The sequence below is a fragment of the Pantherophis guttatus genome, chromosome 9 (assembly GCF_059756535.1).
Source record: "Pantherophis guttatus breed Tessera chromosome 9, ASM5975653v1, whole genome shotgun sequence".
NCBI classification, from domain to species: Eukaryota; Metazoa; Chordata; class Lepidosauria; order Squamata; family Colubridae; genus Pantherophis; species Pantherophis guttatus.
This window is the reverse complement of record NC_142071.1, coordinates 21,364,564-21,392,549: the sequence shown is the minus strand read 5'-3', so window position 1 is coordinate 21,392,549 and position 27,986 is coordinate 21,364,564. Positions and strand designations below refer to the sequence as shown.

The 27,986-nt window shown below is 44.2% G+C and overlaps 1 protein-coding gene across 1 annotated transcript; it reads left to right on the top strand.

The window, feature by feature from the left end:
• The first annotated feature begins 130 nt into the window (after positions 1-130).
• On the top strand, positions 131-27,986 carry KCNJ1 (potassium inwardly rectifying channel subfamily J member 1). Its single transcript, XM_034422018.2, has 2 exons — positions 131-378; positions 25,995-27,986. Exon 2 carries the CDS (start codon positions 26,009-26,011, stop codon positions 27,125-27,127), a length of 1,119 nt encoding a protein of 372 aa, XP_034277909.1. The 5' UTR covers positions 131-378; positions 25,995-26,008; the 3' UTR covers positions 27,128-27,986.

Sequence of the window (27,986 nt, the reverse complement as noted above, 5' to 3'; positions counted from 1 at the left end):
AGGTTTTTTGCCCAATTGTTGTTTTTTTTTAAATGCTGTGTGTTGGATGCTTGACACCATTGCTTTTCTTAAACCTTTTAAAGTAGCCACTCCTCTTCTCTTTTCAGTCAGGTTATATAATAAGCCACACTCCTAATTGTGCTATTGCATATAGATGAGTTGGCAGGTGGTTCGAGCTAAGACATTGATTCATAAATGCCAAAGAGGCCTTTCGTTGGCTGCCGTCTGATGCAAGAACAGGTGGACCAAAGCAATCCAAGAATTCAATTTGCAACTTCGCAGGTACCGAAATCTCGATCCGCAGGCAAAGAGTGGGACGGCTTTTTCCTCCACATTCCTCACGACATTCTTTACTATTTAGCAGGGGAGAAAAAAGAGGTAAGAGAAGCAATTGTATGTTGATTTTCTTAAACGAGAAAAATTTAATCCGTTTCTAAACCTCACTCTGAACACTTGGCTCACGTGATATGTTTCCCTGCACATTTTCCGAACGTGTTCAGCTTGGATGGCTTGAAGTTGTGAGTTGTTGGGTGTGCTGGGTATGGCTGGTTTAGAGAAAAGAAGGACTAGGGGGGACATGATAGCAGTATTCCAGTATTTGAGGGGCTGCCACAAAGAAGTAGGGGTCAACTTATTCTGCAAAGAATAACTAGAAAGCAAGATGAGATGGTTGGAAACTGATCAAGGAGAGAAGTAACCTGGAATTAAGGAGAAACTTCCTAACAGTGAGAACAATCAACCAGTGGAACAGAAATTGCCTTCAGAAGTTGTGGGTGCTTCATCACTGGAGGTTTTTAAGAAGAAGCTGGACAGCTATTTGTCTGAAATGGTGTAGGGTCTCCTGCTTGGAGGGTTCGATTAGATGACCTCCAAGATCCCTTCCCACTCTTGTCTGATAGATTGTTGTTCCCTTTTTTTGTCTTTCTGAGTTTGAGATGATGTGCAGATCATTTAATTACTTGGTGCAGTATGCAAATTTAGAATATGGAATAATTTAACAAAAAGAATAAGCATATATTGGGCAGTCTATACCCTGTCCTTGGACTCGGGGATTTCTTACCCGAGTTCAAAGTTGAGGTTCGGTCAAATGGACAGACGAATGGAGAGAGAGGCAGGGGTAGTGAATAAAAGCTTACTTGAGACTTGGTTTTAAGTTCATGCTTAGCTATATGGTGATTCTAGACCAGTGATGGCAAATCTTTTTGGCATCGAATGCCAAAACGGGAGCATGCATGCGTGCAGCAGGAGCACTGGAAATTGGAAGAGCAGTTCCCTGGCACGCATGCATGTGCCGGGAAACTGAACTTCTGTTTTCCAGCATGCGCATGTGCGCCAGTCACCTGGTCTTCTGGTTTCTAGCACACATGTGCATGAAAACCAGCTGGCCGGCATGCACATGCGTGCTAGGGAGCTGCTTTTCCAGTTTCCAATGCTCCCACGCACATGCAAACCAGCTGGCCAGTGGGCATGTGCGCGCCAGAACCTGGAAGAGCAACGGGTGACAGCTGGTGTGCCCAGAGAGATGGCTCTGTGTGCTACTTCCAGCATGTGTGCCATAGGTTTGCCATCACAGTTCTAGGCTAACTGCCATCTCCACACATAACTGTCTCAAAAGCTTACTGAAGCAGGATTAAGCCCGTGATATCCATTCATTTAAGGAATGATAGGGAAAACTTACAGCTCAGAAACAGACAATCTGTACAGCCTATGGAGCTCAATCTTTTCTCAATCCCTTTCCTAGCAACTCTGAGAGAAGACCCTGGGTGAAATCCTTACGCGCTGCCGTCAATTTATTGCAAAGGGACTGATTTCAGAGGCTCAGCAGTCTTACCTTTTAAACTTCTTCCTCGGCTTTTACAATGGCATGATAAGCAAAGCACAGCATTCGAGCATCTATTGACTTTCTCAATTCATGGCTTCTAACTTCAGGTTGCAGCTCTTTTCAAATTGGCTTGCAAGTTTCGTCTTCTGGCAGCCCTGGAGGGTGCAGAGAGTCATGAATTGTTGTTTTTTTATTATTACCGTGTTTCCCCGAAAATAAGACCCTGTCTTATATTTTTTTGAACCTTGAAATAAGCGCTTGTCCTTTTTACCATGCTCTCAAAAGCCCGATTGGGCTTATTATCAGGGGATGTCTTATTTTGGGGGAAACAGTATATGATGATGATGATGATGATGATGATGATGATGATGATGATGATGATGATGATGTTTCCCTGAAAATAAGACCCAACCAGAAAATAAGTCTAGCATGATTTTTCAGAATGCTCATAATATAAGCCCTACCTCCAAAATAAGCCCCAGTTAAGATTATCAACCAGATAGATGCATTTAGTACCATATTTTCTCCAAAATAAGAGCTAACCAGAAAATAAGCCCTAATGCGTCTTTCGGAGCAAAAAGTTACTATAAGACCCGGTCTTATTTTCAGGGAAACACAGTATTATTATTATTAACGATGGTAAACTTAAGTACAGCATAATATCCAGAGTGGGTTTTATCATATCAATTGCTGGTACATATGATGAATTGCTTCCTGCCATTGTTAATTTGAAGATAGGTGGGGACGCATCTAAATGAGTGCAGTGGGAGAAACATCTTAACTTAATTTAGTTTAATTTATTTGATTTCGGTGCTGCTTACTCTAAAATGACTCAATATAAACTATCAAATTAAGTTTTATAGGTTGCATGCACAAAAACAGAAAATATGTGTGTGTACATGTACGCACAGACATTTTTCTGAATATGAGCCTTGAACACATTGAATAGCTCATGAAGGGTGAATCAGGATAGAATCCATTTTTGTTTAGTGTTCTGTTTTTTGTAGCCAACCAGATCCCACTGGGTTGTCGCAAGAAGAAACAGAGAAATTATTCTCTCTCACTATTGATTTCTTGCAACTGATGAACCGTGGTGGTGCAGTGGTTTGAGTGCACTACTGCAAGCTACTTCTGCTGCCTGCCGGCTGCCTGAAATTTGGCAGTTTGAATCTCACCAGCTCAAGGTTGACTCAGCCTTCCATCCTTCCGAAGTGGGTAAAATGAGGACCCAGATTGTTGGGGGCAATAGATTGACTCTGTAAACTGCTTAGAGAGGGCTGTAAAAGCACTGTGAAGTGGTATATAAGTCTATTGTATAGACTTACACAATAAGTCTATACTTATAGACTTCCTTCCTTCCTTCCTTCCTTCCTTCCTTCCTTCCTTCCTTCCTTCCTTCCTTCCTTCCTTCCTTCCTTCCTTCCTCCCTCCCTCCCTCCCTCCCTCCCTCCCTCCCAATGGTTAGAATGCAGTGCTGCAGGCTAATTCTGCCAATTGCCAGGAAAATCTTTCGGGGGAAAATTCCGATTCTGTAAACTGCTTAGAGAGGGCTGTAAAACACCGTGAAGCAGTATATAAGTCTAAGTGCTATTGCTAATAATTGGAGTCATGTGGAAGTAACTTTTTGAATCTTCAAAGTAGACTGTGACCTCCTTGAATTGATCCAATTCCCTTTTAAGCCATCCATCCCAGTTAGTGACACTTGCCATGTTCTTCATCTGATATGTACTGTTTGATACAGTTTAGTATCAACTCTTTGCAGGTCTTGAATTTCTTTCAAAACAGCTTCATCCATCAATCTCTAGTTCTAGAATTTTGAGGGAGAGGGGAAAAAAAACCCCTCCCTGTTCAATTTCTCCTTAAGATTTGTGGTAAACTACGTGAAATCCTGGGTAAAAGGAAGCAAGCCAGGTGACAGAAAACAAATTACAATAACTCTTTTTCTCTTCAGTGTGGTTGACCTCAGACAGACAGTTCAGGCAGTGAATTTTGAATTTAAGCAACAATATACTTAATTTTAGCATGGCTCAGTGATGTTACCAGAGTTTATTGAGCGTGCCCTCATGCACTTTCCACTCTCAGTTTGTCTCCTCACCAATTTCACTTGCTTTCCATCCTTTCTGTCTTGCCTTCCCTTCTCTAATTCACCTTGTGGACATGGCTGATTGTTTTCCTTTATTTATTTATTTATTTTACAAGCATCTTGAATGCTCTATATGTGGTATCTTTCTTCTATGCAGGAGAGAGGCCAGCCTGGTATTTATTTAAGTTGTTAAGCAGTGGCTCAGTAGCTAAGACGCTGAGCTTGTCGATTGAAAGGTCAGCAGTTCAGCGGTTCGAATCCCTGGTGCCACATAACGGAGTGAGCTCCCATTACTTGACCCAGCTTCTGCCAACCTAGCACTTTGAGAGCACATAAAAAATGCAAGTAGAAAAATAGGGACCACCTTTGGTGGGAAGGTAACAATGTTCCTTGTGCCTTTGGCGTTTAGTCATGCCGGCTACATGACCACAGAGGTGTCTTCGGACAGTGCTGGCTCTTCGGCTTTGAAATGGAGATGAGCATCGACCCCTAGAGTCGGGAACGACTAGCACATATGTGCGAGGGGAACCTTTACCTTTATGATACTGAACCTAAAGGTGTGAATGACATTATTACACTGGTTGCTCAAAGTCTAAATCCACAACTGTCCTTATGAGAATAGCAATTCCATCTTGTTTATTCATTCCTCCAGAAGTAGCAATATTCTGCTTAATTAAAATATGCAAAACAGTTCTGTTTGACTAGATGTCTTAGATGGTAAATATATACATATATTTTGGGGCCCGGTATCAACTCATGTTCCTGTTGATTTAAGTGGGGCCAGAAAGTTCATCTTTGCTGCTACCATAATCAAAGCCACACCTTTCTCCGTCTATAGCACATACAGTATACCATATTGTAGCAGCCTGAAGGTATTTTCATTGGACTGTTCAAATATTTCAAATCAGTCATGCCTAACAAATGATTTAATTCTGGTGCACAGCTTGAGAAGCTGAGAATGTTCCCAGGTTGTCCTTGGTCTGTCCTTTAGAAAGTGTCATTTTAGGAGTTGACTAAAGGGGGACGCGGTGGCTCAGTGGCTAAGATGATGAGCTAGTCGATTGAAAGGTCGGCAGTTCAGCGGTTCAAATCCCTAGTGCTGCGTAACGGGGTGAGCTCCCGTTACTTGTCCCAGCTTCTGCCAACCTAGCAGTTCTAAAGCTCGTAAAAAATGCAAGTAGAAAAATAGGGAACACCTTTGGTGGGAAGGTAACAGCGTTCCGTGCATTTAGTCATGCCGGCCACATGACCACGGAGACATCTTCGGACAGCGCTGGCTCTTTGTCTTAGAAACGGAGATGAGCACTGCCCCCTAGAGTCCGGGAACGAGTAGCACATATGTGCGAGGGGAACCTTTACATTTACCTTAAAGTTATGTGTGTTGGTTTATAGAAATCTTTTTTCTAAAAAGAATGCTTTTTCTGCCCTTGTTATCAGTTCTCAATAAGACCTTGGCTTATTAATCCCAGAGGCCATCAGGTCCAGGTCTTCAAAATAGCAGAAGGATATAGCAAGTGTACTTTTGATTTTGCTGACCACGTCCTCTGTGGCCACTAAGGTGACCCAAGGCCTTTTGTTGAAAGGTAATATGGTTTCTTTTAGTAAGGGACGCAGTGGCTCAGTGGCTAAGACGCTGAGCTTGTTGATCAGAAAGTCAGCAGTTCAGCGGTTCGAATCCCTAGTGCCGCATAACGGGGTGAGCTCCCGTAACTTGTCCCAGCTTCTGCCAACCTAGCAGTTCGAAAGCACGTAAAAAATGCAAGTAGAAAAATAGGGGCCACCTTTGGTGGGAAGGTAACAGCGTTCTGTGCGCCTTTGGCGTTGAGTCATGCCGGCCACATGACCACGGAGATGTCTTCAGACAGTGCTGGCTCTTTGGCTTTGAAACAGAGATGACCCCCTAGAGCAGTGGGTCTCAACCTTCCTAATGCCGCGACTCTTTAAATACAGTTCCTCATGTTGTGGTGACCCCCAACCATAAAATTATTCCTAAGACCATTGAAAATATGTGTTTTCCGATGATCTTAGGTGACCCCTGTGAAAGGGTCATTCGACCCCCAAAGGGGTCCCGACCCACAGGTTGAGAACCACTGCCCTAGAGTCAGGAATGACTAGCACATATGTGTGAGGGAAACCTTTAGCTTTACTTTTCTGTACTTGGGATAACATCTTTCACCAGGTAGATTTGATGATGATAGGAGCTCTGGAGAAGTTAGGAGTCTGACACAATCCTATCTCCTATCAGAGAGCAATGGTGGCAGTTTCAGGAGCAATGTGCTAGAACTACAATTTTTCTGATATTTGTTATTTGAGGCAGTTGGCTTACTTGGCTTATGGTAGGGTTGGCTGTACTTCTCACTTACCTTTTCTAAAGGCAAAATTAAGACATCCATTGTTGGAACAGGTGACATAATTGTGATCTTCTGGTTACATTGCGAGTAGAGTAGAGTAGAGTAGAGTGGAGTGGAGTGGAGTGGAGTGGAGTGGAGTGGAGTGGAGTGGAGTGGAGTGGAATGGAATAGAATAGAATAGAATAGAATAGAATAGAATAGAATAGAATAGAATAGAATAGAATAGAATAGAATAGAACAGAACAGAATAATAGAGTAGAGTAGAGTAGAACAGAACAGAACAGAACAGAACAGAACAATAGAGTAGAGTGGAGTAGAGTAGAACAGAACAGAACAATAGAGTGGAGTGGAGTAGAGTAGAGTAGAACAGAACAGAACAGAACAGAACAGAACAGAACAGAACAATAGAATAGAACAGAACAGAACAGAACAGAACAGAACAGAATAGAATAGAATTCTTTATTGGCCAATTGTGATTGGACACACAAGGATTTTGTCTCTGGTACATAAGCTCTCCATGTACATACAAACAACAAATGATAAATCATGATCATAAAATAGAATCTCATAATAATAATATAGAATATTCAGTGAAAGTCAAAGGATACTAAATAAGCAATCAACATAAATCATAGGATACAAACAACCAAGTTATAGTCATAAGAAGCTAAGGGAATAAGTAATAGGAAAGAGGAGAAGGATAGTAGTAATACAGCCCTATTAGGTGGTTTGACATTGTAGGGCACAAGACAATGTTGTGGGAATTAGTTGTTTAACAGAGTGATGGATAGGGGAGAGGTGGGGACTGTCCTTGTTTTTAAAACTGTCCTTTGTCCTTTAAAAGGAAAAGCAAATGAGACATGTTAGGGAGATGTATCAATCTGAATATATGACAATATTGCCTACTTAGCCGGCAACTAATCCATGTAGCCAGAATCTTATCTATTTGGGGAAATTCTCCAAGGATCCTTTTGTCCTTCTGTTCAGTTGTGTCTGATTGTTTGGAAACTGCTCGGACAAGTTCCCTGCAGTTTTTTTTTTTTGTGCAGTTCTGGTTTACCATTGCTTCCTTTCCCAGGGCTGAGAAAGAGTGGCTGGCCCAAAGTCACCCAGCTTACCTTGTGTCTAATGAGGACTAGAACTCACAATCTCCTGGTTTCTAGCCTGATGTGCTTTAAGTACTACACCAAACCGGTACAGCAAAAGATTGTAAGCAGAGCTTGAAGTCTCCTCTCAGCTCCTTTATATGGAACTTGGTAAGGAATTGACACTGTGCCGTTTTATACAAAAAGCACATGTACTTCCACTGTTCTGCAGCCCTTCTTTAAATGCTGATTTATGGGAGCACAATAAACACTAATAAATACTACAAAAGTACCTTGACTATGTGTCTGAATGGTCAAACAATTGGCAATTCCAAATCTCAACCAACAAATGGTTAGTCTTACACAATGGCAACAAAAATCAGAACAAGCTGGGCAGATACGACCTCATAGAGGACCCTCATTCTGTCAAGGACCTTGGAGTACTCATCTCAGATGATCTAAGCCCCAGAGCCAAAAAGGCATTAAGAGTTGTTAACCTAATTTTGCGAAGGTTCTTCTCCGGTAACATTGTACTACAAACTAGGGCATATACTGTAAAACCTTTGCCAGACCAATTCTTGAATACAGCTCATCCATCTGGAATCCACACTGTATATCAGACATTAATACGATTGAGCGAGTCCAGAGATATTTCACGAGAAGAGTCCTCCACTCCTCTGCTCACAACAGAATACCTTATGCCACCGGGCTCAAAATTTTGGGCTTGGACAACCTAGAACTACACCGCCTTCGGTCTGACCTAAGCGTAGTTCACAAAATTGTCTGCTACCACGTCCAACCTGTCAATGACTACTTCAGCTTCAACCTCAATAATACATGGGCAAACAATAGATACAAACTCAAGGTAAACCGCTCCAAACTCGACTGCAGAAAATACAACTTCAGCAACAGAGTGGTTAATGCCTGGAATGCACTACCTGACTCTGTGGTTTCTTCCCCAAACCTCCAAAACTTTAACCTTAAACTGTCTACTGTTGACCTCACCCCATTCCTAAGAGGTCCGTAAAGGGAGCGTGCATAAATGCACCAGCATGCCTACTGTCCCTGTCCTACTGTCCCCATTTATTTGTATTTGTTTCCTTTGTTCATGTCCATGTTCATATTCATACCTGTTATCTTGTACATGTTCAACAAATTAAAAAAAAAAACACCTTCATGGATATGAAGACCATTTTCAATAGTTATAATTTTAGCCATGCTCTTAAAAGAGCAGAAACATATTAGATCACCAAAAACAAAATGTGTATTTGTGTCTGTGTTTCTTTATTAAAACCCAACCCCCCCCTCTTTGCTGCTCATTGTGCAACTGCAAAATAGAGTTAGTGTGGGGTTTGACAAGGAGAAAGTAGGTCAGCAAAGCCCACCTCCAACCAATGGGATGGTCATTTCTCATTTCTGGATGACATATCTGGATCCAATCCATTAAGTTTTGATCTTCTAATGGAACATTTTAAATCAGCTGTAAATAATTGCACATTCCCTCCATCAATATCTTCTTTTTAGACATTTTTAAGGCTGGGAGTATTTCAGCATGGAAGTATATTCTACACCTCCCTAGATAGAACAAGGACAATGAGAACTAAGGTCAACCGTTCTCCAACAAGGTTGGATTGTGGATAAGGGTAGCCCGATGCAATGAAATTAAAGCAACTTGTATTATCAGGGCACCATATGGAAAAGTTAAAATTGTTGCTTCTTAAAAGCGCCATGCAAAGTAGAATTTTTTGCATCTCATTTGCTTAGTTACCTGTTCACTTCAGCAACCTAATACGTTGAGTCAATAACTCACTCAATGCAGCTTGAAAAGTAGCAACCTTTTGCAAATCAATTATGCTTAGAGAAGAATTTGTTGTTTTAACCCTTCAGTCGTATCCGGCTCTTGGTGACTTTACAGGCAAGTGTTCTCCATGCCACTCCATCAAACACAACTACTTTCAATTGTTGAATGTTCATCACTGTATCGGTTTTGATCGTATCAAGCCAGCATGTTCTTTGCTTGCCCCGTCTTCTTGCTCCACTAACCATTCCTAGCCTCATTGACTTCTCCAATGAATTTGCACACGTGACATAGCCAAAGTAAATCAGACGTAGTCTTGTGATTTTTGGCTTCTAGTGATATGTCTGGTTTTATATGATTCATCAGCTCTCTGTTAGTTGCTCTGGCTGTCCCTGGTATACGTAATCATTTACAGCAGTACCACAAAGGTTCAAAGGTGTCAATTCTTCTTCGATCAACCGCTCTTAGTGTCCAGAGAAACGAACTGATAAATACTCAACATGACTCAGAGAAGACATTAGAAATGCAAAATAGGTGTTTTTAAGTGAAGATGATCAGTACAGAAAGGAACGGGATGCATGTGCTAAATGTGATTTAAGCCATGCTGCATTGTAAGAAGCTCAGTGCAGGCATTCAAAAAAGTAGCAAAACGATGCGGCAATGAGGCCGGTATTTCTCCTTTTATGTAGTGTGTCTGTGGCATCGTTTCCAAAGAGACATCCCTTCACGTATAAAGTTAAAAAGCTCTTTGCGAATTTGCTGATGTCTGTGTGATTGCATATTTTGATCTCCGCTTTGCAACTCTATCTGCAACCTGTCAAGTTTCCGAAAGATGCCCTAATTAATTCATGAGCCATGATCCAAACTTCAAAGGAAATATAGTCATTTATTAGGAGCAACATTCCGGCAATACTGGGATGCAGTTAGGACTGATCCTACGTAGATTTACGTTCCCCTATGACCCTGTCTCTCCCCTCGTCTCTGGCCATGTCATAAATCACATTCTCCAATTAACCACTTTGGCTGGCTGTGAAACCTAACACCCTCCTTCTGATTGCGGTCAGGAAGAATGTATGGAATTCACTTCAGTTCTCCCTCCCTCCTGCTCATGGCAACTTGAAAGCTTTGCAAGTTGACACAACCTTCTAATTTCCCTGAAAGTAGGTAACAGCAATTCTGTGCGCCTTTGGCATATAGCCGTGATGGCGAACCTATGGCATGCGGGACAGAGGTAGCATGCAGAACCCTCTCTGTGGGCACGCGCGCCGTTGCCAGCTGCTCTTCTGGTTTCCTGCACGTGCATGCATGCTGGCCAGCTGGTCTTCACACATGGTAGAGTGCCAGAAACCCAAAGACCAGCTGCCGTTCCAGTTTGGGCACTCGGTGCTGAAAAGATTCGCCATCACTGGCAGATAGCCATGCTGGCACCTGATTATGGAAAATGCCTTTGGGCAATGCTGGCTCCCTTGGCCAAGAAATGAAGATGAGCATCAGCCCCTAGAATCAGACATCAATGGACAGGGAAACCTTTACCTTTACCTTAATGACTGCTTTACAATAAAACCCATGTTCAGATGGCATACTGGGGCATAACATTAGATAAATAGCACCAGGCTAGAAACTGAGAGATCACAGAGTTCTAGTCCTGCCTTAGGCATGAAAGCTGGCAGGATGACTTTGGGCCAATCGGTTTCTCTCAGCCCAACTGTCAGGGTTCCAAGTAACACCCCCAATGAAATGAGACTCTGAGGCCTGAAGTTCCTCAAAGATCCATTTTATTAGAGATGTCATATTGGCACATCTGGGAAAACCCGAATCTGAAAGCTTCCAGGTTTTCCCCACCCAAAGGAAAGTCCAAGCCCCTGCCCAACACACACATGTCAATTACATGGTCCAATCAAAGCACCGTCTCAACTGGAGATGCCTCCAAGTTGCAGGGCAAGATGTCCTGGACTCTCCGAGAAAGGAATGTTATTATCAGAGGTGGGATTCAGCCGGTTCTGTCCGTTTTGGGAGAACCAGTAGCGGTGACTGCGGTAGGCCCTGCCCACCTGGCCGGATGTAATGTTGTCCTATTTTGCCATGTTTTTGAGGCCAGGCGCATGCACAGAGGGCACACACGTGAGCAAAGAGGATTGGTGCTAGACCGAGCATGCGCAGGTGGCGTGTGTGCTCACATTTGCGAACCGGTAGGGAAGGTAAGTGAATCTCACCTCTGGTTATTATGACTATATATCATCCTGGCTCTATACCATCCACCCTCCCTCCCAGTTTCCCACAGTAGTAAATGTGGCAGGCCTGAAGATCCAACGAAAAAGATGGCTTCCAGGCCTGATACCAAACCACCTCACAGAGTTGTTGATGTAGAGAAAATAGGACAAAAATGAATGTTAAATAGTTTGCCACTTGGAGTTATTTATAAAAATAATAAAGGAGGGAAAATGAATGAATGAATGAATGAATGAATGAATGAATGAATGAATGAATGAATTCAAGTCATCATTAAAGTATCTTCCATAACCACAACTTAACCCATAGTCTAGCAATTCCCTTGTGAAGCTCCAAATTCAACCGATGGGGAAGCCTCCTATCAGCAACCAGACCAAGAACGTTGATTCAAAATCTTCCAGGTGATCAGCTGAGTGTATTCTTCCTCTCTGCTGTCTTCTCTCTTAAGCCACAACTGATTTCAAGAAATGTTGTAATCACCAGAACCCAGAACAACAAGCCAGTTCTGCCAAGAAAAGGATGCATAAAGAAATTTGGTGATAAACATTGAGAGATTATGGTGTTCCCCCCCTCCCATTTGCACAGTATAATACTCAGTGGTGGGTTGCTACTGGTTCACCCAGGATCGGATGAACCGGTAGCAGCAGCAGCAGGAGGCTCTGCCCACACGCACGCATGCGCAAGCGTGCACACACGCATGAGTTAACCGGTAGCAAACTAAATTGAAACCCACTACTGATAATACTGGCTCATGAATCTATGAGATAGTGGAATGGAAAATTACAGACATGTAATTTTCATTCTTTCTCTGGGTCAGTAATCTGTATCTCTTTACAAGCTGTTGATTCATGGAAGAAGAATATAACAGAGGACAATGCGGTTTCAAGTGTGGTCCTGATGCATCTACTCTAACAATGAAGAGAATTCAGATTTTGCATCCGCCAAGGGGAGGAGTGAGTCATGAAGTTAATCCTGCATTTTCCCAAGAGTTAACCAAGAACTAACACTGACTTATTCTTACACTTCGTGCTGGACTTATAGAGAGGTGTGCTGGGAACCTATCACCTATTCACTGAAAATCAGTTCCATTCTCAAGGAGACTTGGCACAGAAAATATAGCATTATCCTCCCAAACCTTTCAGATATGGTTGACATCTCAATTAAAATGCTTTGGAACTTGGAAGTTACAATTGATCCATCTTGGGGGAGCTTGGTTAGGTGAGGAGGAGGAGAAGAAGGAGAAGGAGAAGAAGGAGAGGAGAAAGAGAAGGAGGAAAAGAAGGAGAGGAGAAGGAAAGGAGAAGGAGAAGGGAGGAGGAGGGAGGAGAAGGAGAGGAGGAGGAGAAGGAGGAGAAGGAGGAGGAGAGGAGAAGGGAAAGGAGGAGAAGAAGAGGAGAAGGAGGAGAGGAGGAGGAGGAAAAGGAGGAGGAGGAGGAGGAGAAGAAAAGAAGAAGAAAAGAAGAAGAAGAAGAAGAAGAGGGAAGGAAGGAGAAGAGGAGAAGGAGAAGGAGGAGAAGGAGGGACTGTTTGGTTCTACAGAACTACATTTTGAGTTAATTCTTCACTCTCCCATTTTACAGTGGAAGGAAAAGAGCGGCGAGGAAGACAGGGCAGTCAATAATCTCTCACATGACTCCAATTTCATTGAGTCCTTTTTGGCTTTTTAATCATTAACCCCAAATGCCGGTAGTCCAACGCTAAGAATTTTGTTTTGCTTCTGCCTTTACGAGCGAGTCTTGAATGAGATGGCGCATTTCATGATATTATAATCCGCAACTCGATGAGATTTTCATTTCCATACTCCAGTAACTTTCTCCTTGCTTGCTTATAAATTATGACTGACATGTACATTCTTAAATCAAATATAAGCACATCTCCTTTGTTATTTGGTTTGAAATGATGGAAAGACCGAGGGTGGAAGAAAACAGGATTCTGGGTTTATTGGCATCTTTCTGAAGGCTGGAAATCAGCACAAGGAACCCATGACTTAATTGCTCCCTCTCAGGGTGTCTGAGCACAGGCCTGATGGTTAACTGGCTCTGGGTATCACATCCTGAATTTTAACGTTCCCACATGCTTTGAAAATTCTGAGCCATGAAAAATTAATTAGGATATTTTAGTTTGCCACCTCAGCACGCTTTCAAGAGGAGCCTCTCTGAAAACGCCTCCGCAATTGTGCAGCCAAAGGTTTCTGGCAAAATCAGTGAATTCGGATGGCTTTTTCCTTTGGCCTAACTTCTAAAATAAGTATATATATATATATTTTTATCCAGCAGACGTAACTGAGTTATTTCAATAAAGTGCAGCTTCCCAGAGAAAAATAAAAGCTTGAGAATTCTATCGTCTTCAGAGTTTTCACTGTGTTATTATTGTGCCCTATAAAACCTGGAAGCTGGAAGCAACAGTCTTCAGGACTGCAGAACGGAAACCTTACAGTAACAGAGTTGGAAGGGACCTTGGAGGTCATATAGTCCAACCCCCTGCTCACGCTGTACTAGGGATTCGAACCACCGAACTGCAACTGATTGACTGATTTCTGATTGACAAGCTCAGTGTCTTAGCCACTGAGCCCACTTAGTCAGGCTTTCTGATCTAAGCAGCTTTTAATATTTTTAGCTTCAGCATGGCTTTAGAGATGGGATTTGAAACCAAGCTAAATGAAGAAATAAACCCAGTTTGGCCTAGTGGTGAAAATGCTGGCCTAGGAACCAGGAGACTGTGGAGTTCTAATCCCATTTTAGACATGAAACCGGCTGGCCGAGTCAGGGCCAATCACCAGGAGACTGTGAGTTCTAGTCCCGCCTTAGGCGTGAAAGCCGGCTGGCCGAGTCAGGGCCAATCACCAGGAGACTGTGAGTTCTAGTCCCGCCTTAGGCGTGAAAGCCGGCTGGGCAAGTCAGGGCCAATCACCAGGAGACTGTGAGTTCTAGTCCCGCCTTAGGCATGAAAGCCAGCTGGGTGAGTCAGGGCCAATCACCAGGAGACTGCGAGTTCTAGTCCCGCCTTAGGCTTGAAAGCCGGCTGGGCAAGTCAGGGCCAATCACAAGGAGACTGTGAGTTCTAGTCCCGCCTTAGGCATGTAAGCCGGCTGGGCAAGTCAGGGCCAATCACCAGGAGACTGTGAGTTCTAGTCCCGCCTTAGGCTTGAAAGCCGGCTGGGCGAGTCAGGACCAATCACCAGGAGACTGTGAGTTCTAGTCCTGCCTTAGGCATGAAAGCCGGTTGGGCGAGTCAGGGCCAATCACCAGGAGACTGTGAGTTCTAGTCCCGCCTTAGGCATGAAAGCCAGCTGGGCGAGTCAGGGCCAATCACCAGGAGACTGTGAGTTCTAGTCTCGCCTTTGGTGTGAAAACTGGCTAGGTGATAGAGCCAAGTTTATTTAAAGCAGCTGTGTTTCAGAATTGTGCAGCTGCTTTAATGAGTCACTGACAGGTGCTCCATTTTTTGGGAAGTAAATCTGAAGCATTGCAGAGCACTAAACAATTAGCACTAGGCTCCTTCTTGTCTAAGGGGAAATGTCTTGTACTGAGATACCTACACACTTCAAAGATGCTTCCCTTGTTAATGAAAGCCATTTAGTTAGTCATTACATCCTTGCTAGTTTCCTTGAGCAAACATTTACCTTTTTTTATCTAGCAAAAGCAAATCTTTACTTAGGTGTTAGATGTGTTAACAGCTCCCTTACTTCCATAAGAATTGTCCTACAAGAGACAAGAGGAAACATGCCAATGTAGACAGAACAGCATTCATGGAGATCATTGTACCACAGATCCTCCATTTTAATTAAAATAGATCTTAATTAAAGTAAACAGACAACGGCTGTTGGAAGTCCAGTTTTGATGGGAATCCTCATGGATTCCTTCTGCCTTCCTCAAGAATCGCAAAGTGATCTGAGCGTATCAGAGTTTGGCCAATCACTGCAATCATAAGTCTCCTTGGTTTCCCACCTTTGGCTGGCATTTTCCCCAAAGGAGGACATCATGAAGGAGGGTCTTTTTCTCACTGACCAGCAGAGATACCAGTGAGGAAGTAATAGAGAGATGGATGGATAACTAATTTCATGTCTTCATGGGTAGAAACTAGAAAAAGGTGAATTGTGACTGAATGTGATTGATAGATACATTGCTTTGTTGTTAGTTGTGAAGTCATGTCTGACCCATTGCAACCCCATGGACAACGTTCCTCCAGGCCTTCCTGTCCTCTACCATCCCCTGGAGACCATTTAAACTCACGCCGACTGCTTCAGTGACTCCATCCAGCCACCTCGTTCTCTGTCGTCCCCTTCTTCTTTTGCCCTCAATCGTTCCCAGCCTTAGGATCTTCTCCAGCGAGTCCTTCCTTCTCATTAGGTAGCCAAAGTATTTGAGTTTCATCTTCAGGATCTGGTCTTCTAAAGAGCTGTCAGGGTTGATCTCCTCTAGGACTGACCGGTTTGATCGCCTTGCAGTCCAAGGGACTCGCAGGAGTCTTCTCCAGCACCAGAGTTCAAAGGCCTCCATTCTTTGGCACTCAGCCTTCCTTATGGTACCATTGCTACCATGGAGATATACAGGTAGTTCTTTGTTTAGTGACCATTCAAAGCTACAATGGCATTGAAAAATGTGACTGATGACCTTTTTTCACAGTTATAACATTTGCAACCTCCCTATGATCATGTGATCAAAATTCTGATGCTTGGCCACCGGCTCGTATTTATGACCGTTGCTGGGCCCCCAAGGTCCTGAGATCTCCTTTTGCGATCTTCTGAACAAGCAAAGTCAACGGAGAAGCCCAATTCCCTTAACAACTGGGTGACTAACTTGTCAACTGCAGTGATTCCCTGAACAGCTGTGGCAAGAAAATTCGTAAATTGGGGCAAAACTCGCTTAAGAAATGTGTGACTTAACAGCAGAAATTTGGGGCTCAATGGTGGTCGTAAGTTGAGGACTACCTGTATTTGAAGTACTGACAGACCTACTTGGGATCTACTTACAACCAGATTCGAAGTTCCAATGGTAAATCCTCCCCCCCAAATCATGTGACTGCACTCCAGGTACTCTCCAACTGGGCTGCATTTATAGCATCTACAGCCATGGACCCATGGGTGAAATCCACAGGTTCTGGAGAAATTTTGAGTAGTCTGGAGAACCGGCAAATACCACCTCTGGCTCCCTCCAGTTGTGCTTTTAGTAGGTCCTATGCAAGGCTTCAAATGTTTGCACACAACCTTGAAGATGTTTCTGACAAAAGGGTGGAAGCCTTCCACATCACACCGCAGAAAGTCAATTGGTTTCATTAGGTGTCTCTTCTGGTTACTTGATGTCCTGGATGAGGCACAAGAAATGATTTTCGGAGGAAAATAAAATTGTTCCTATCATGTGTAAGACTTGGTTGAGCCAACAGCGGCTTCCTTCTCCCTACTAAATAATATCCTTTTCTCACATTAAAAATGGCAATCTGGTTGCAATGTCTAGAAGCCTTTGGGAAGTTGCATCCAATCCTTCAAGGGACTTTAGGCAGTAAATCTTTGGTAGGTAGATAAGAATAACAGAGTTGGGAGGGACTTTAGAGATCTTCTAGTCCAACCTCCTGTTCAGGCAGGAAACCCTATATACTATTTCAGACAAATGGTTGTCCAATGTCTTCTTTAAAACTTTCAGTGTTGGAGCATTCACAACTTCTGAAGGAAAGTCATTCCACTGATTAATTGTTCTCACGGTCAGGAAATTTCTCCTTAGTTCTAGGTTGCTTCTCCCCTTGATTAGTTTCCAACTATTGTTTTTTGGGGAAACAATATTGCTCCTGGGGAGGAAAGCTATGGCAAATCTAGACAGCATACTAAAAAGCAGAGACATCACCCTGCCAACAAAAGTGCATATAGTCAAGGCTATGGTTTTCCCAGTTGCAATGTTCGGCTGTGAAAGTTGGACCATAAGAAAGGCTGAGCGCCAAAGAATTGAGGCCTTTGAACTCTGGTGCTGGAGAAGACTCCTGCGAGTCCTTTGGACTGCAAGGCGATCAAACCAGTCAGTCCTAGAGGAGATCAACCCTGACTGCTCTTTAGAAGGCCAGATCTGAAGATGAAACTCAAATGCTTTGGCCACCTCATGAGAAGGAATGACTCCCTGGAGAAGAGCCTAATGCTGGGAAAGATTGAGGGCAAAAGAAGAAGGGGACGGCAGAGAATGAGGTGGCTGGATGGAGTCACTGAAGCAGTAGGAGTGAGTTTAAATGGTCTCCGGGGGATGGTAGAGGACAGGAAGGCCTGGAGGAACATTGTCCATGGGGTCACGATGGGTCGGACATGACTTCGCAACTAATAACAACAACATTGTTTCTTGTCCCGCCCTCAGGTGCTTTGGAGACTATCTCTTCTTAGATATTGGGGCTTAGATAGATAAAAGGACTTCCTGCATTCCTGATTGTTTTATGTGAAGTGCTTTTTAGTTTTCGCAACTTCCCTATCATGCCGATTCAGGACATGGATTGGACATTAGCAATCTAAATACAAATAAACAAGTTTATCTATAAAGTGGCAATGAATGACATGTGGGCTTGTATTCCTCTGAAGAATTAAGTTGAGACATTTCTCCAGTTTAAAACCAGACATTTGCAATGTTTGTTCCCTTTGCTCAATCAATCAAGATCTACTTTGGTAAATTAGATGCGTATGATAGGACGGGGTTGTTCTTTGCTGATTTAATTCTTTCCCTATGAGAATTCTTTCTTATACAACAATGGGTTATATATCTTTTTCTTCAAAGGAGGATTAAGAGCTGTGTCCTTACTGAACTAGACCAGATTGGTTCAGATTCCTACAGATTTAAATCAGACTCCTTTTATAACCACATACTGTTACACAACACACATTGTTTTTTTTTCTAAAAAGGTATCTTTTAATTCTTTTAAAGGAAGACGGAGAACAATGCTCAGATCTTGATTAGACTTATAATGATTAACCTCAGGCAGGGACCCGTGTTGATATTCTATTGCACGAAATATTTTTTTAATGAAAAGATGAGATCCAAATTTAGTCTCTTAATTTGTACCCCGTGCCATTTACATGCTGCTTCTTCAAGAAGCTTCAATCTTCTTACGTTGCTTTAGACATAATAACTCCTTGCAAGTAGCAACTAAGGAAGTAGACTGGCTTGGACGCTTCTCTTTCTCTGTGCTAATTTTGGTTGGGTTTTTTTTTATTTATTTTCACCCCAGAAGAAGATTCAAAATTGACATTCTCAGTCACGGGCCATGTTATATTTCTCCCCATTGTCCGAAAGCTGCTTTTCCAAAAGGCACTGGACTTTGTTTTTATTTATTTATTTATTGGTTTGATTTATATGCCGCCCTTCTCTGGAGACTCAGGGCGGCTTACAATGCATTAAGCAATAGCCTTCATACTTTTGTATATACCTGCTTAGTAGGGCTTTCGGCCCCCACCCCCCAAGCGGTGTTCTTTTTTATAACAAAGTCAGCTTATTGCCCCCACAAACCGGGTCCTCATTTTACCTTTTTTTTTTAAATTTGATTTATATGCTGCCCTTCTCCAGAGACTCAGGGCGGCTTACAGTACGTTAAGGAATAGCCTTCAATAGCCTTTGTATATTTTATACAAAGTCAGCTTATTGCCCCCACAAACTGGGTCCTCAATTTACCTACCTTAGAAAGGATGGAAGGCTGAGTCAACCTTGAGCCTGGCGAGATTCGAACTTATTTTAATTGCAGACAGCTGGTGTTAAATTACAGTGCTTAGTCTGCAGAGCTATCCAGGCTCCTACCTACCTCGAAAGGATGGAAGGCTGAGTCAACCTTGAGCCTTTTTCCTTGAAGACGTTTCACTTCTCATCCAAGAAGCTTCTTCAGTTCTGACCGGATGGTGGAGGATGGAAGGATTTATATTCTTGCGTATATCCTCCACCATTCAGTCAGAACTGGAGAATCTTCTTGGATGGAGAAGCGAAAGGTTTTCAAGAAAAAAAAAACCCCAAGAGAGTCCAGTTGCCTTTTGAAAATGCACCTTTGGGACAACCATGATCTGGATGACTGAGAATCACCATAGACATTTTACCACATTGTTACGTAACTCCATTTGCATGGTGTTTTAAAGGGGTGGGGGCTGCTGGGGGTTTGCAGGGGTTCGGGAGAACCTCTAGCTAAGATTCTGTGCAGTTTGGAGAACCCCCAAATCCCACTCCTGATTGGCCCTGCCCACCCTGCCCCGCCCCTCCCAGGAGTCCCTACGTGGCCTGTTTTGGATGCAGGCAAATGCAGGGCACACATGGAGGCTTGGAGAGGGCAAAAAACAGGCTTACCGGAAGTTTGGGAAGGCCAGAAACGGGCCTGTTTCTGGCCTCCAGAGGGCCTCCGGAGCCTGGGGAGGCTGTTTTTGCCCTCCTGGAGACTTGAGGAAAGCCTCCGGTGCCCGGGGAGGGCAAAAATTCCCCCTCCCCCTGCAGTGATGCAGGAGAGTGACTAGGCCACGCCCACCATGGCCACGCCCACCCAGCAACCAGGCAAAGAACCCCTGGTTATAATTTTTGAAGACCACCCCTGGTGTTTTAGAAAGACCCTTCCTTCTTCCTTAACTTTGAAAGTATTGAATTTAAGGGTTAATTATTTGGAGGGGAAAAAAAGGAAAGAAAACAAAATCGTAAAAGTTTGTTCTTCTTGCCCGCTGGTTTTACATGTCTGCTCCCTAGTTGGTTGCAAAGACGGGTTATCCTCTAAATGAAAGTCATAAAACAGGACCGTGATGGCCCAGCAAGAGTGACGCAAAGGAGAATGATGAAAGGTTTCACCTCTGAGAGTTGAACAACTGAAAGCAATAAGAGGAAATGAGAAATTAAACCCTGGAAAATTACTACAAATGGTGTGTTGAATCCGGAGTTTTTCTTTGGATCTTTGGTTGGGTGTTTTTTCGAGGCAAACAGATTAAGGCAATGTAAGGAAGCCAAATTGAGGAGAAATGACCTCGTGCCCTTTCTTGGGAACATGCTTAAAGTTTAACTGGTCTCTCGCTGTTGACCAGCAAGCAGGAGAATAAGTCAGGACAAGAATGCCTATAGGGCCTTTTGTAGCTGACTGCAGACACGGAAATCTGTACTGTTGGGCAGCTAATACATGTTTCCTGGGTGTTGCCCAATAATAAACGTTGGAGACATTTCTCTTGTGACTTTCAGGCACATGTTCAAAGTTGTTGCTTAAAGGTTAGAGTGAAGGATGAGAATGGGATGAAGTAGAGTAGGGCAGTAGTGGGTTTCACTTACCTTTGCTACCGGTTCGCTATTGGGAGCGCTTGCTTGCTCACTTTGGGAGCGTGTGGCGCTTCTGCATATGTGCAGAGCTTCCATGGGTGGAGCTTCCTGCCACCGCTACTGGTTTGTCTGAACCGGGACGAACTGGTAGCAACCTGTTCTGCCCCAGCTTCGGTTTCCCAGAGAATGTGACACACACCAAGCTTCGCAAACCCTATTTACTTCCAAACAAACCCCTTTCAAGAATGCAGGCTTCCCGTGCAAAGGGTCCTTATCAAGAACATTATTATTAAGAACAAAGTCCGACAAAGGTTGGCAATCAGCCCAGAAAACCAGATATGAGAAGTTACTCGCTCTCCAAGATGCTCTGTAGTGAGGAGATGTTATTTCTAGCAAGAAAGCACTAGCTGCGTGCGACTTAAATAGGCTAAGGGAGTGGCCAATTATCCTCAAGCCCTACTCTCGAGTAGACCTCCTCCTCCTGAGTAGCCACTCCTGCCTTTTGGCAGCCCTGCGTGTCCAAGCATTGAGGAGAGGCTCCTCCACCTTGCTGTCTCCACTGGAAGGAGCCTCTGGAGGTTTTGAAGGCCCTGGCTGAGTCTCTGCCTCTGGCATCACATCCTCTTCGGCCTCCTCGCTGTCCGACGTGAGCGCCGGCTGCGCCGGCTCCTGGCTCAACACCTCACCAGCCTCCTCGTCATCGGGATCAGCCACGATCCACGCAGGCTGCTGGCGGGCCACAACACAACTCACCACTGGAGTAGGGTAGGATAGAGTAAAACATGCCCTAGTGTCTGCTAACTTCTCATGTTTCTAACAGCAGACTCCAATGCATGAAGGCCAAAAAAATAAAAAAAGGACAGTGAAAAATGATGAGGGATCAACAGAGGTTTGTAAAAGTGCCCTCTTCTCCCCCAGATTCTTTAGAACAGGGGTGTCTAACTCAAACTTAAATCTGACCTGCGGGGCCGGCGTGGAAATATCAAAGGGCCAACCTGTGAGGCCCTCCGTGCAGCCCGTCTTCGGTCTCCCTGGCCTCCAGAAGCACTCTCCCAGTCAAAAACGGGGGCCTCCGCGGGGCCCATTTTTGGCCAGCAGAGTGCGGCTGGGGTGGCTGAAAATGGACCGTGAGGGGTCCTCATGAGACCTCTGTGCAGCCTGTTTTTGGCCGGTAAAGTGCTGCAGGAGGCTGTCCAGGACAAAAACAGGGTGCGGGAGGGCCACACGTGACCCCCCCACCATGTTCTGGTTGGCAGGGTGCTGCAGGAAGCATCCATCCCGTCTACCCCCCTGCTCCCTGCCCCCCAGCCAGCAGAGGAGAACTACAATGCTGATTCGGTCCTTGAAGAAATCCAGTTTGACACCCCAGCTTTAGAAGTAAGCAAATTTTATCCAGGGTTGGAAAGACTGAGCCTGCTCAGTACCATCAGATTGGGGGATTTCTGTTGGAGAAGAAAATCAGATGGCAGCATTTTTTTTTTTTTTTGGAGTAGAATCCCCTCTTTGAAGGAAATCTATGACTGGAGCTGATTTGAGGGAGAGGGAGAGGAGCAATATGGCCGCCAGTAAGTTTGGCTGTGGTGGTGGGATCTCCATAAGATGTCCCATTGCACATTTCACTACCCCATTTCTGCAAGTTGTTAAGGGAAAGGTGAGGGAGGGCAATACATCATTACCCAAAATACATCTTCTAAAGATTATAAATAGAAGTTACTGTTACTCTCCCTTCCCCTCCCTCTTCTCCCTTTTCCTTCCTTCCTTCCTTCCTTCCTTCCTTCCTTCCTTCCTTCCTTCCTTCCTTCCTTCCTTCCTTCCTTCCCTTCCCTTCCCTTCCCTTCCCTTCCCTTCCCTTCCCTTCCCTTCCCTTCCCTCCCTTCCCTTCCCTTCCCTTCCCTTCCTTTCCATTTCCTTCCCCCCTCCCCTTTTACAAGGGTTCTGGCATAATACTTCAACAAACCACTCTAATATCCATAATGGCTGGATTCCCACATGTTAAGCAAAACCAAGTATTGTGTGAATTAAATCTAGGGGTGATGCAGGATCATCTCTGGCATGGCCTTCTAAACAGGAATCTCTGAAGCAGGAACTCTGAAATTGTCCTCTCCTAAACCCTGGGAGCCTCCATTCCTTCTCCGCATTGCCTGCAACCCAAAATTTGAGATAAATTTTAGCAAGTTTGAAGTTATAAGAGAGCAGCTGAGAGATGGGCTCTTGATGCAGGACTGCCTTAATAATATGGATAGCGGTCCAGAGTCTTTGGGAGTGGGTGATAATTGTAAATGCAATTCATTCAATAAACAAGGTCACCAACAATCAGGGGTGGGCTTCAAAAATTTTAGCAAGGGGTTATCTGCCCGGTTGCTAGGTGGGTGTGGCCATGGTGGGTGTGGCCTAGTCAGCCTCCTGCACCACGGCGGTGGCGGGGGGTATTTTTGCCTTTCCTGGGCTCCGGAGACTTTCCTTGAGCATCCGGGAGGGCGAAAACGGCCTCCCCAAGCTCTGGAGGCCCTTCCTGATCTTCTGGTAGGCCCATTATTCGCCCTCCCCAAGCTTCCGTGTGCACCCTGCATTTACCAGCATCCAAAACGGGCTGTGTGGGGACTCCTGGGAGGGGTGGGGCGGGCGGGGCCAGCCAGCAGTGGGATTTGGGGGTTCTCCGAACTGCATAGAATCTTAGCTAGAGGTTCTCCCGAACCCTTGCAAACCCCCAGCAGCCCACCCCTGCCAACAATCCCCAAGCTTCCTTGCATCACATGCATATCATGTGGTCAAGATCCTGAACTTGCCTCTGGGAATCCCGAGTTGTTATTTCACCACGTCCTCACTCAAAACAGGCTTAAGCATGCTACTCTTTCTCCATCTCACACCTGAAAAACCAAAAGGAGACAGTTCTGGTGGATGGGGTTTGCCTGAAAAATTGTATACAGATACAATCCAGGTCCGAGCTAGAAACTGGGAGATCAGTCCTGCCTTAGACACGAAGCCAGTTGGGTGACCTTGGGCCAGTCCTTCTCTCTCAGCCCTAGGAAGAAGAAGATGGCAAGGACAAACCTCTTCTGAATCCCTGCCACGAAAACTGCAGGGATTTGTCCTGGCAGTCAACACAGACCGGAAGGCATCAAAAAAAAAGGGGGGGGAAAAACAAGCCAGTGCAGAGTTTTGAACAAATTCTTGTTTTTATTAGAAATGTTGCAGTGAAAGTACATAGTTACTTGCCCCGTTTTTCAATTCTATATTCATTTCTTCTGCAAAAAAACAAAACAAAAAACAAGTTCTGGTATTTGGTATGTGGTTTTGTTTTGTTTTTACCCCTAATCCAATACCAATTAAAATTAAAGCCCAAGCAAAATAGAAACATGGTCTGAATAGAAGCAACCTAATTTGTCCTTTGTGTTGGGTGGCAAATAGAAGAGATTCCTTCCCTGTATTGCCTAGGCAACAACACTTCTCACATATTTCCCTCCTCATGAATTGAAGCACTCCAGGATCATATGTCTCAGGTGCTGTGGTAGGTGTGTCTGAATGCTGTTTGCAATTCTCACAATCAAGGTCTTCCGTAGAGCAGGAGCGCATAAGGGGAATCTCTGTCTCCTCAACCTTCCAAAAGCGGTTTCTTGCTCTGCACCATAAATTATAGCACTGTGTGAGAAAAAAAAAAGTTCCCCTTATATGTCCAGATAAGACAGTCCTAGGCTGCATAAACTCAGGGATAGAATCAAGATCATGTGAAGTGTTAATACCACTTTATAATGCCTTGGGAAGGCCACACTTAGAATCCTGCATCCAGGTTTGGTCGCCATGGTGTAAAAAAGATGTTGAGACCAGTGGTGAAATCCAAATTTATTTACTACCGGTTCTGTGGGCGTGGCTTGGTGGGCGTGGCTTGGTGGGCGTGGCAGGTGAAGGATACTGCAAAATCTCCATTCCCACCCCACTCCAGGGGAAGGATACTGCAAAATCCCCATTCCCTCCCCACTCCTGGGGGAAGGATATTGCAAAATCTCCATTCCCACCCCACTCGGGCCAGCCAGAGGTGGCATTTGCCAGTTCTCTGAACTACTCAAAATTTCCACTACCGGTTCTCCAGCACCTGCTGGATTTCACCCCGGTTGAGACTCTAGAAAGAGTGCAGAGAAGAGCAACAAAGATGATTAGGGGATTGGAGGCTAAAACATATGAAGAACGGTTACAAGAACTGTGTATGTCTAGTTTAATGAAAAGAAGGACTAGGGGAGACATGGTAGCAGTCTTCCAATATCTCAGGGGCTGCCACAAAGAAGAGGGAGTCAAGCTATTCTCCAAAGCACCTGAGGGTAGGACAAGAAGCAATGAGTGGAAACTAATCAAGGAGAGAAGCAACTTAGAACTAAGGAGAATTTTCCTGAGAATTAGAACAATTAATGGAACAACTTGCCTCCAGAAGTTGTAAATGCTCCAATACTGGAAGTTTTTAAGAAGAGATTGGACAACCATTTGTCTGAAGTGGTGTAGGATTTCCTGCCTAAGCAGGGGGTTGGACTAGAAGACCTCCAAGGTCCCTTCCGACTCTGTTCTTCTATTCTAAATTTCCAGAGGGTTTGCTGGGTGAATGTTCAGCCCCAAAGGAGCCAAGAGTCTTGGGTCATCTTAAAGAGTAACATATGTGTGCCTTCAACTTGGACAAGAGACCTTCAGTTCTGCTTTCATGCCATAGTGACAATGTCACGTTTTGTGCTTTCAAAGACCATGGTTGCTTTCCAGTTGGGATAGATTCCAAACCTTCCCCATATGTCTCTATAAAGTAGAGCCATGACAGCATTCGGGCTTAGCAACGGGTTGAGTCACAAAGGAGAACATTTTCAGAAAGCTCCAGCATGATGTCAACGTCACTGAGTCCTGATTTATACACGTGCGTTCCTCTCTTGGCCCTTTCCCCATCATCCCGTGACATTTCACATCCCGAAATAGGTCATAATGCACTCCAGGTTAAATTTTCTCTGTCATTTCTCATGCCGCGGGCATTTTTCTGCAGAGTTAATTCATGCATTCACACACATAAGTCACCACCGCCAAATCAACGCTGAGCAATCACAAATGAAGTACTTATCAACTCGCTAGTGGTAACTGTGCTACTGTAAGAGCTTCTTGTAACTTTTATTGGTTCCAGCAATGAAAAGTAGAGAAAATACATTGCTAGCTGCTTTGAAGGACAGTCATGAGGTAGAATTTAAGCCATTAGCGTTACAGTACCTACCCGAGTTAAGTACCACTTTGGAATGCGTCCTTAGGCTATTCCATAATTCCCTATTTAAGAGTCGACTGGAATCTTTTTCTACACGGATACGTTCGTTAAAGAAAAGAAAAACGCTTACAAGAAATCGTAATAATTCTTCCATTTCTCCCTTTTAATCCAGAGTGACTGCTGGGAATGTTTAAATACTTCCAGAAACATTTCACGCTGCACTGGACCGAATGCAAGAGACGGAGGTCAAGACTGGTGTCAAAAGATGGAAGGTGTAACATAGAATTTGGGAATGTCGAAGAAGAGTCGAGATTTGTTTTCTTGATCGACATCTGGACCACCATCCTGGATCTCAGGTGGAGGTATAAGATGACCATCTTTATTTCAGCTTTCTTGGGAAGCTGGTTCTTATTTGGTCTTCTTTGGTATGTGGTGGCCTACATCCATCAAGATCTGCCAGAGTTCAGCCCTTCTATAAATCACACACCATGTGTAGATAACATCAATGGTTTGACCTCAGCTTTCCTCTTCTCCTTGGAGACCCAGGTCACTATTGGCTATGGGTTCAGGTGTGTTACGGAACAGTGTGCCACCGCCATTTTTCTTCTCATCTTTCAATCTATCCTAGGAGTTATCATCAACTCCTTCATGTGTGGGGCCATTCTGGCCAAAATCTCCAGACCCAAAAAGAGAGCAAAAACGATCACCTTTAGCAAAAATGCTGTGATTAGTAAACGAGGTGGAAAACTCTGTCTTCTCATCCGGGTGGCCAACCTCAGGAAAAGTCTGCTGATTGGAAGTCATATCTACGGCAAACTCTTGAAAACCACCATCACACCTGAAGGAGAGACGATCATCTTGGATCAAGTCAACATCCATTTTATGGTTGATGCGGGCAATGAGAACCTTTTCTTCATCTGCCCCTTGACGATTTACCATGTCATCGACAAGCACAGTCCCTTCTTTCACATGTCAGCCGATACCCTCTCTCAACATGACTTTGAGCTGGTGGTGTTTCTAGACGGGACCGTAGAATCCACCAGCGCGACTTGCCAAGTACGGACATCTTACATTGCTGAAGAGGTCCTGTGGGGTTATCGCTTTGCCCCCATTGTTTCGAAGACCAAAGAAGGGAAATACAGGGTGGACTTTCACAACTTCAGCAAAACTGTGGAAGTAGAAACTCCACATTGTGCGTTTTGCCTCTACAACGAGAAGGACGCGAAAGCCAAGGCAAAGATGGGATTAGACAACCCTGCCTTTGTGTTCCAGGAAGTTAGTGAATCCAGTGAGACAAAGATGTGACTTTATTGTACTGTGGGACTTGTGTGTGTGCTTGCTTTTTGAAATGCCTGGGATGTGCCAGGAATACCAAATTATTTTCTGTTGGGGGAAAAAAATGAACTGGTTTGTTTTGTTGATCATAGAAATTGGGATCCAACTAGAAAAGACTATGAAGTACCTTGTTTTCCCAAAAATAAGACATCCCCTGATAATAAGCCCAATCAGGCTTTTGAGTGCATGCGCTAAAATAAGCCCTCCCTGAAAATATTTAAATACAGAGCTGGAAATCAGGTAAGATGGCAAGAGGAGCCCCATCTTGCTCCACGCACCCCAAAATAATAAGACCACCCGGAAAATAAGGCCAAGCGCTTATTTTGGGGTTCAAAAAATATAAGCCTCGGTGGCGCAGCAGACTAAAGCACTGTTAAGTAACACCAGCTGCCTGCAATTACTGCAAGTTCAAAGGTTGACTCAGCCTTCCATCCTTTCGAGGTAGGTAAAATGAGGACCCGGTTTGTGGGGGCAATAAGCTGACTTTGTATAAAAAAAGAACACCGCTTGTGGGGGGGGGGCGAAAGCCCTACTAAGCAGGTATATACAAAAGTATGAAGGCTATTGCTTAACGCATTGTAAGCCGCCCTGAGTCTCCGGAGAAGGGCGGCATATAAATCGAACCAATAAATAAATAAAGACAGGGTCTTATTTTCGGGAAAACATGGTAGTAATTCCCCAAATATCATATAATGTGCCAATAGGTCAAAGGACTTACACTGTAATATTGGTTAACAAGAAAAAGATTCTGTCTTGAGCGATGGGGAGAAAGTGGAAAATGTATTGTTGGCTGGATAATAAGTGGATTTAAAATTAAATAATTATCATG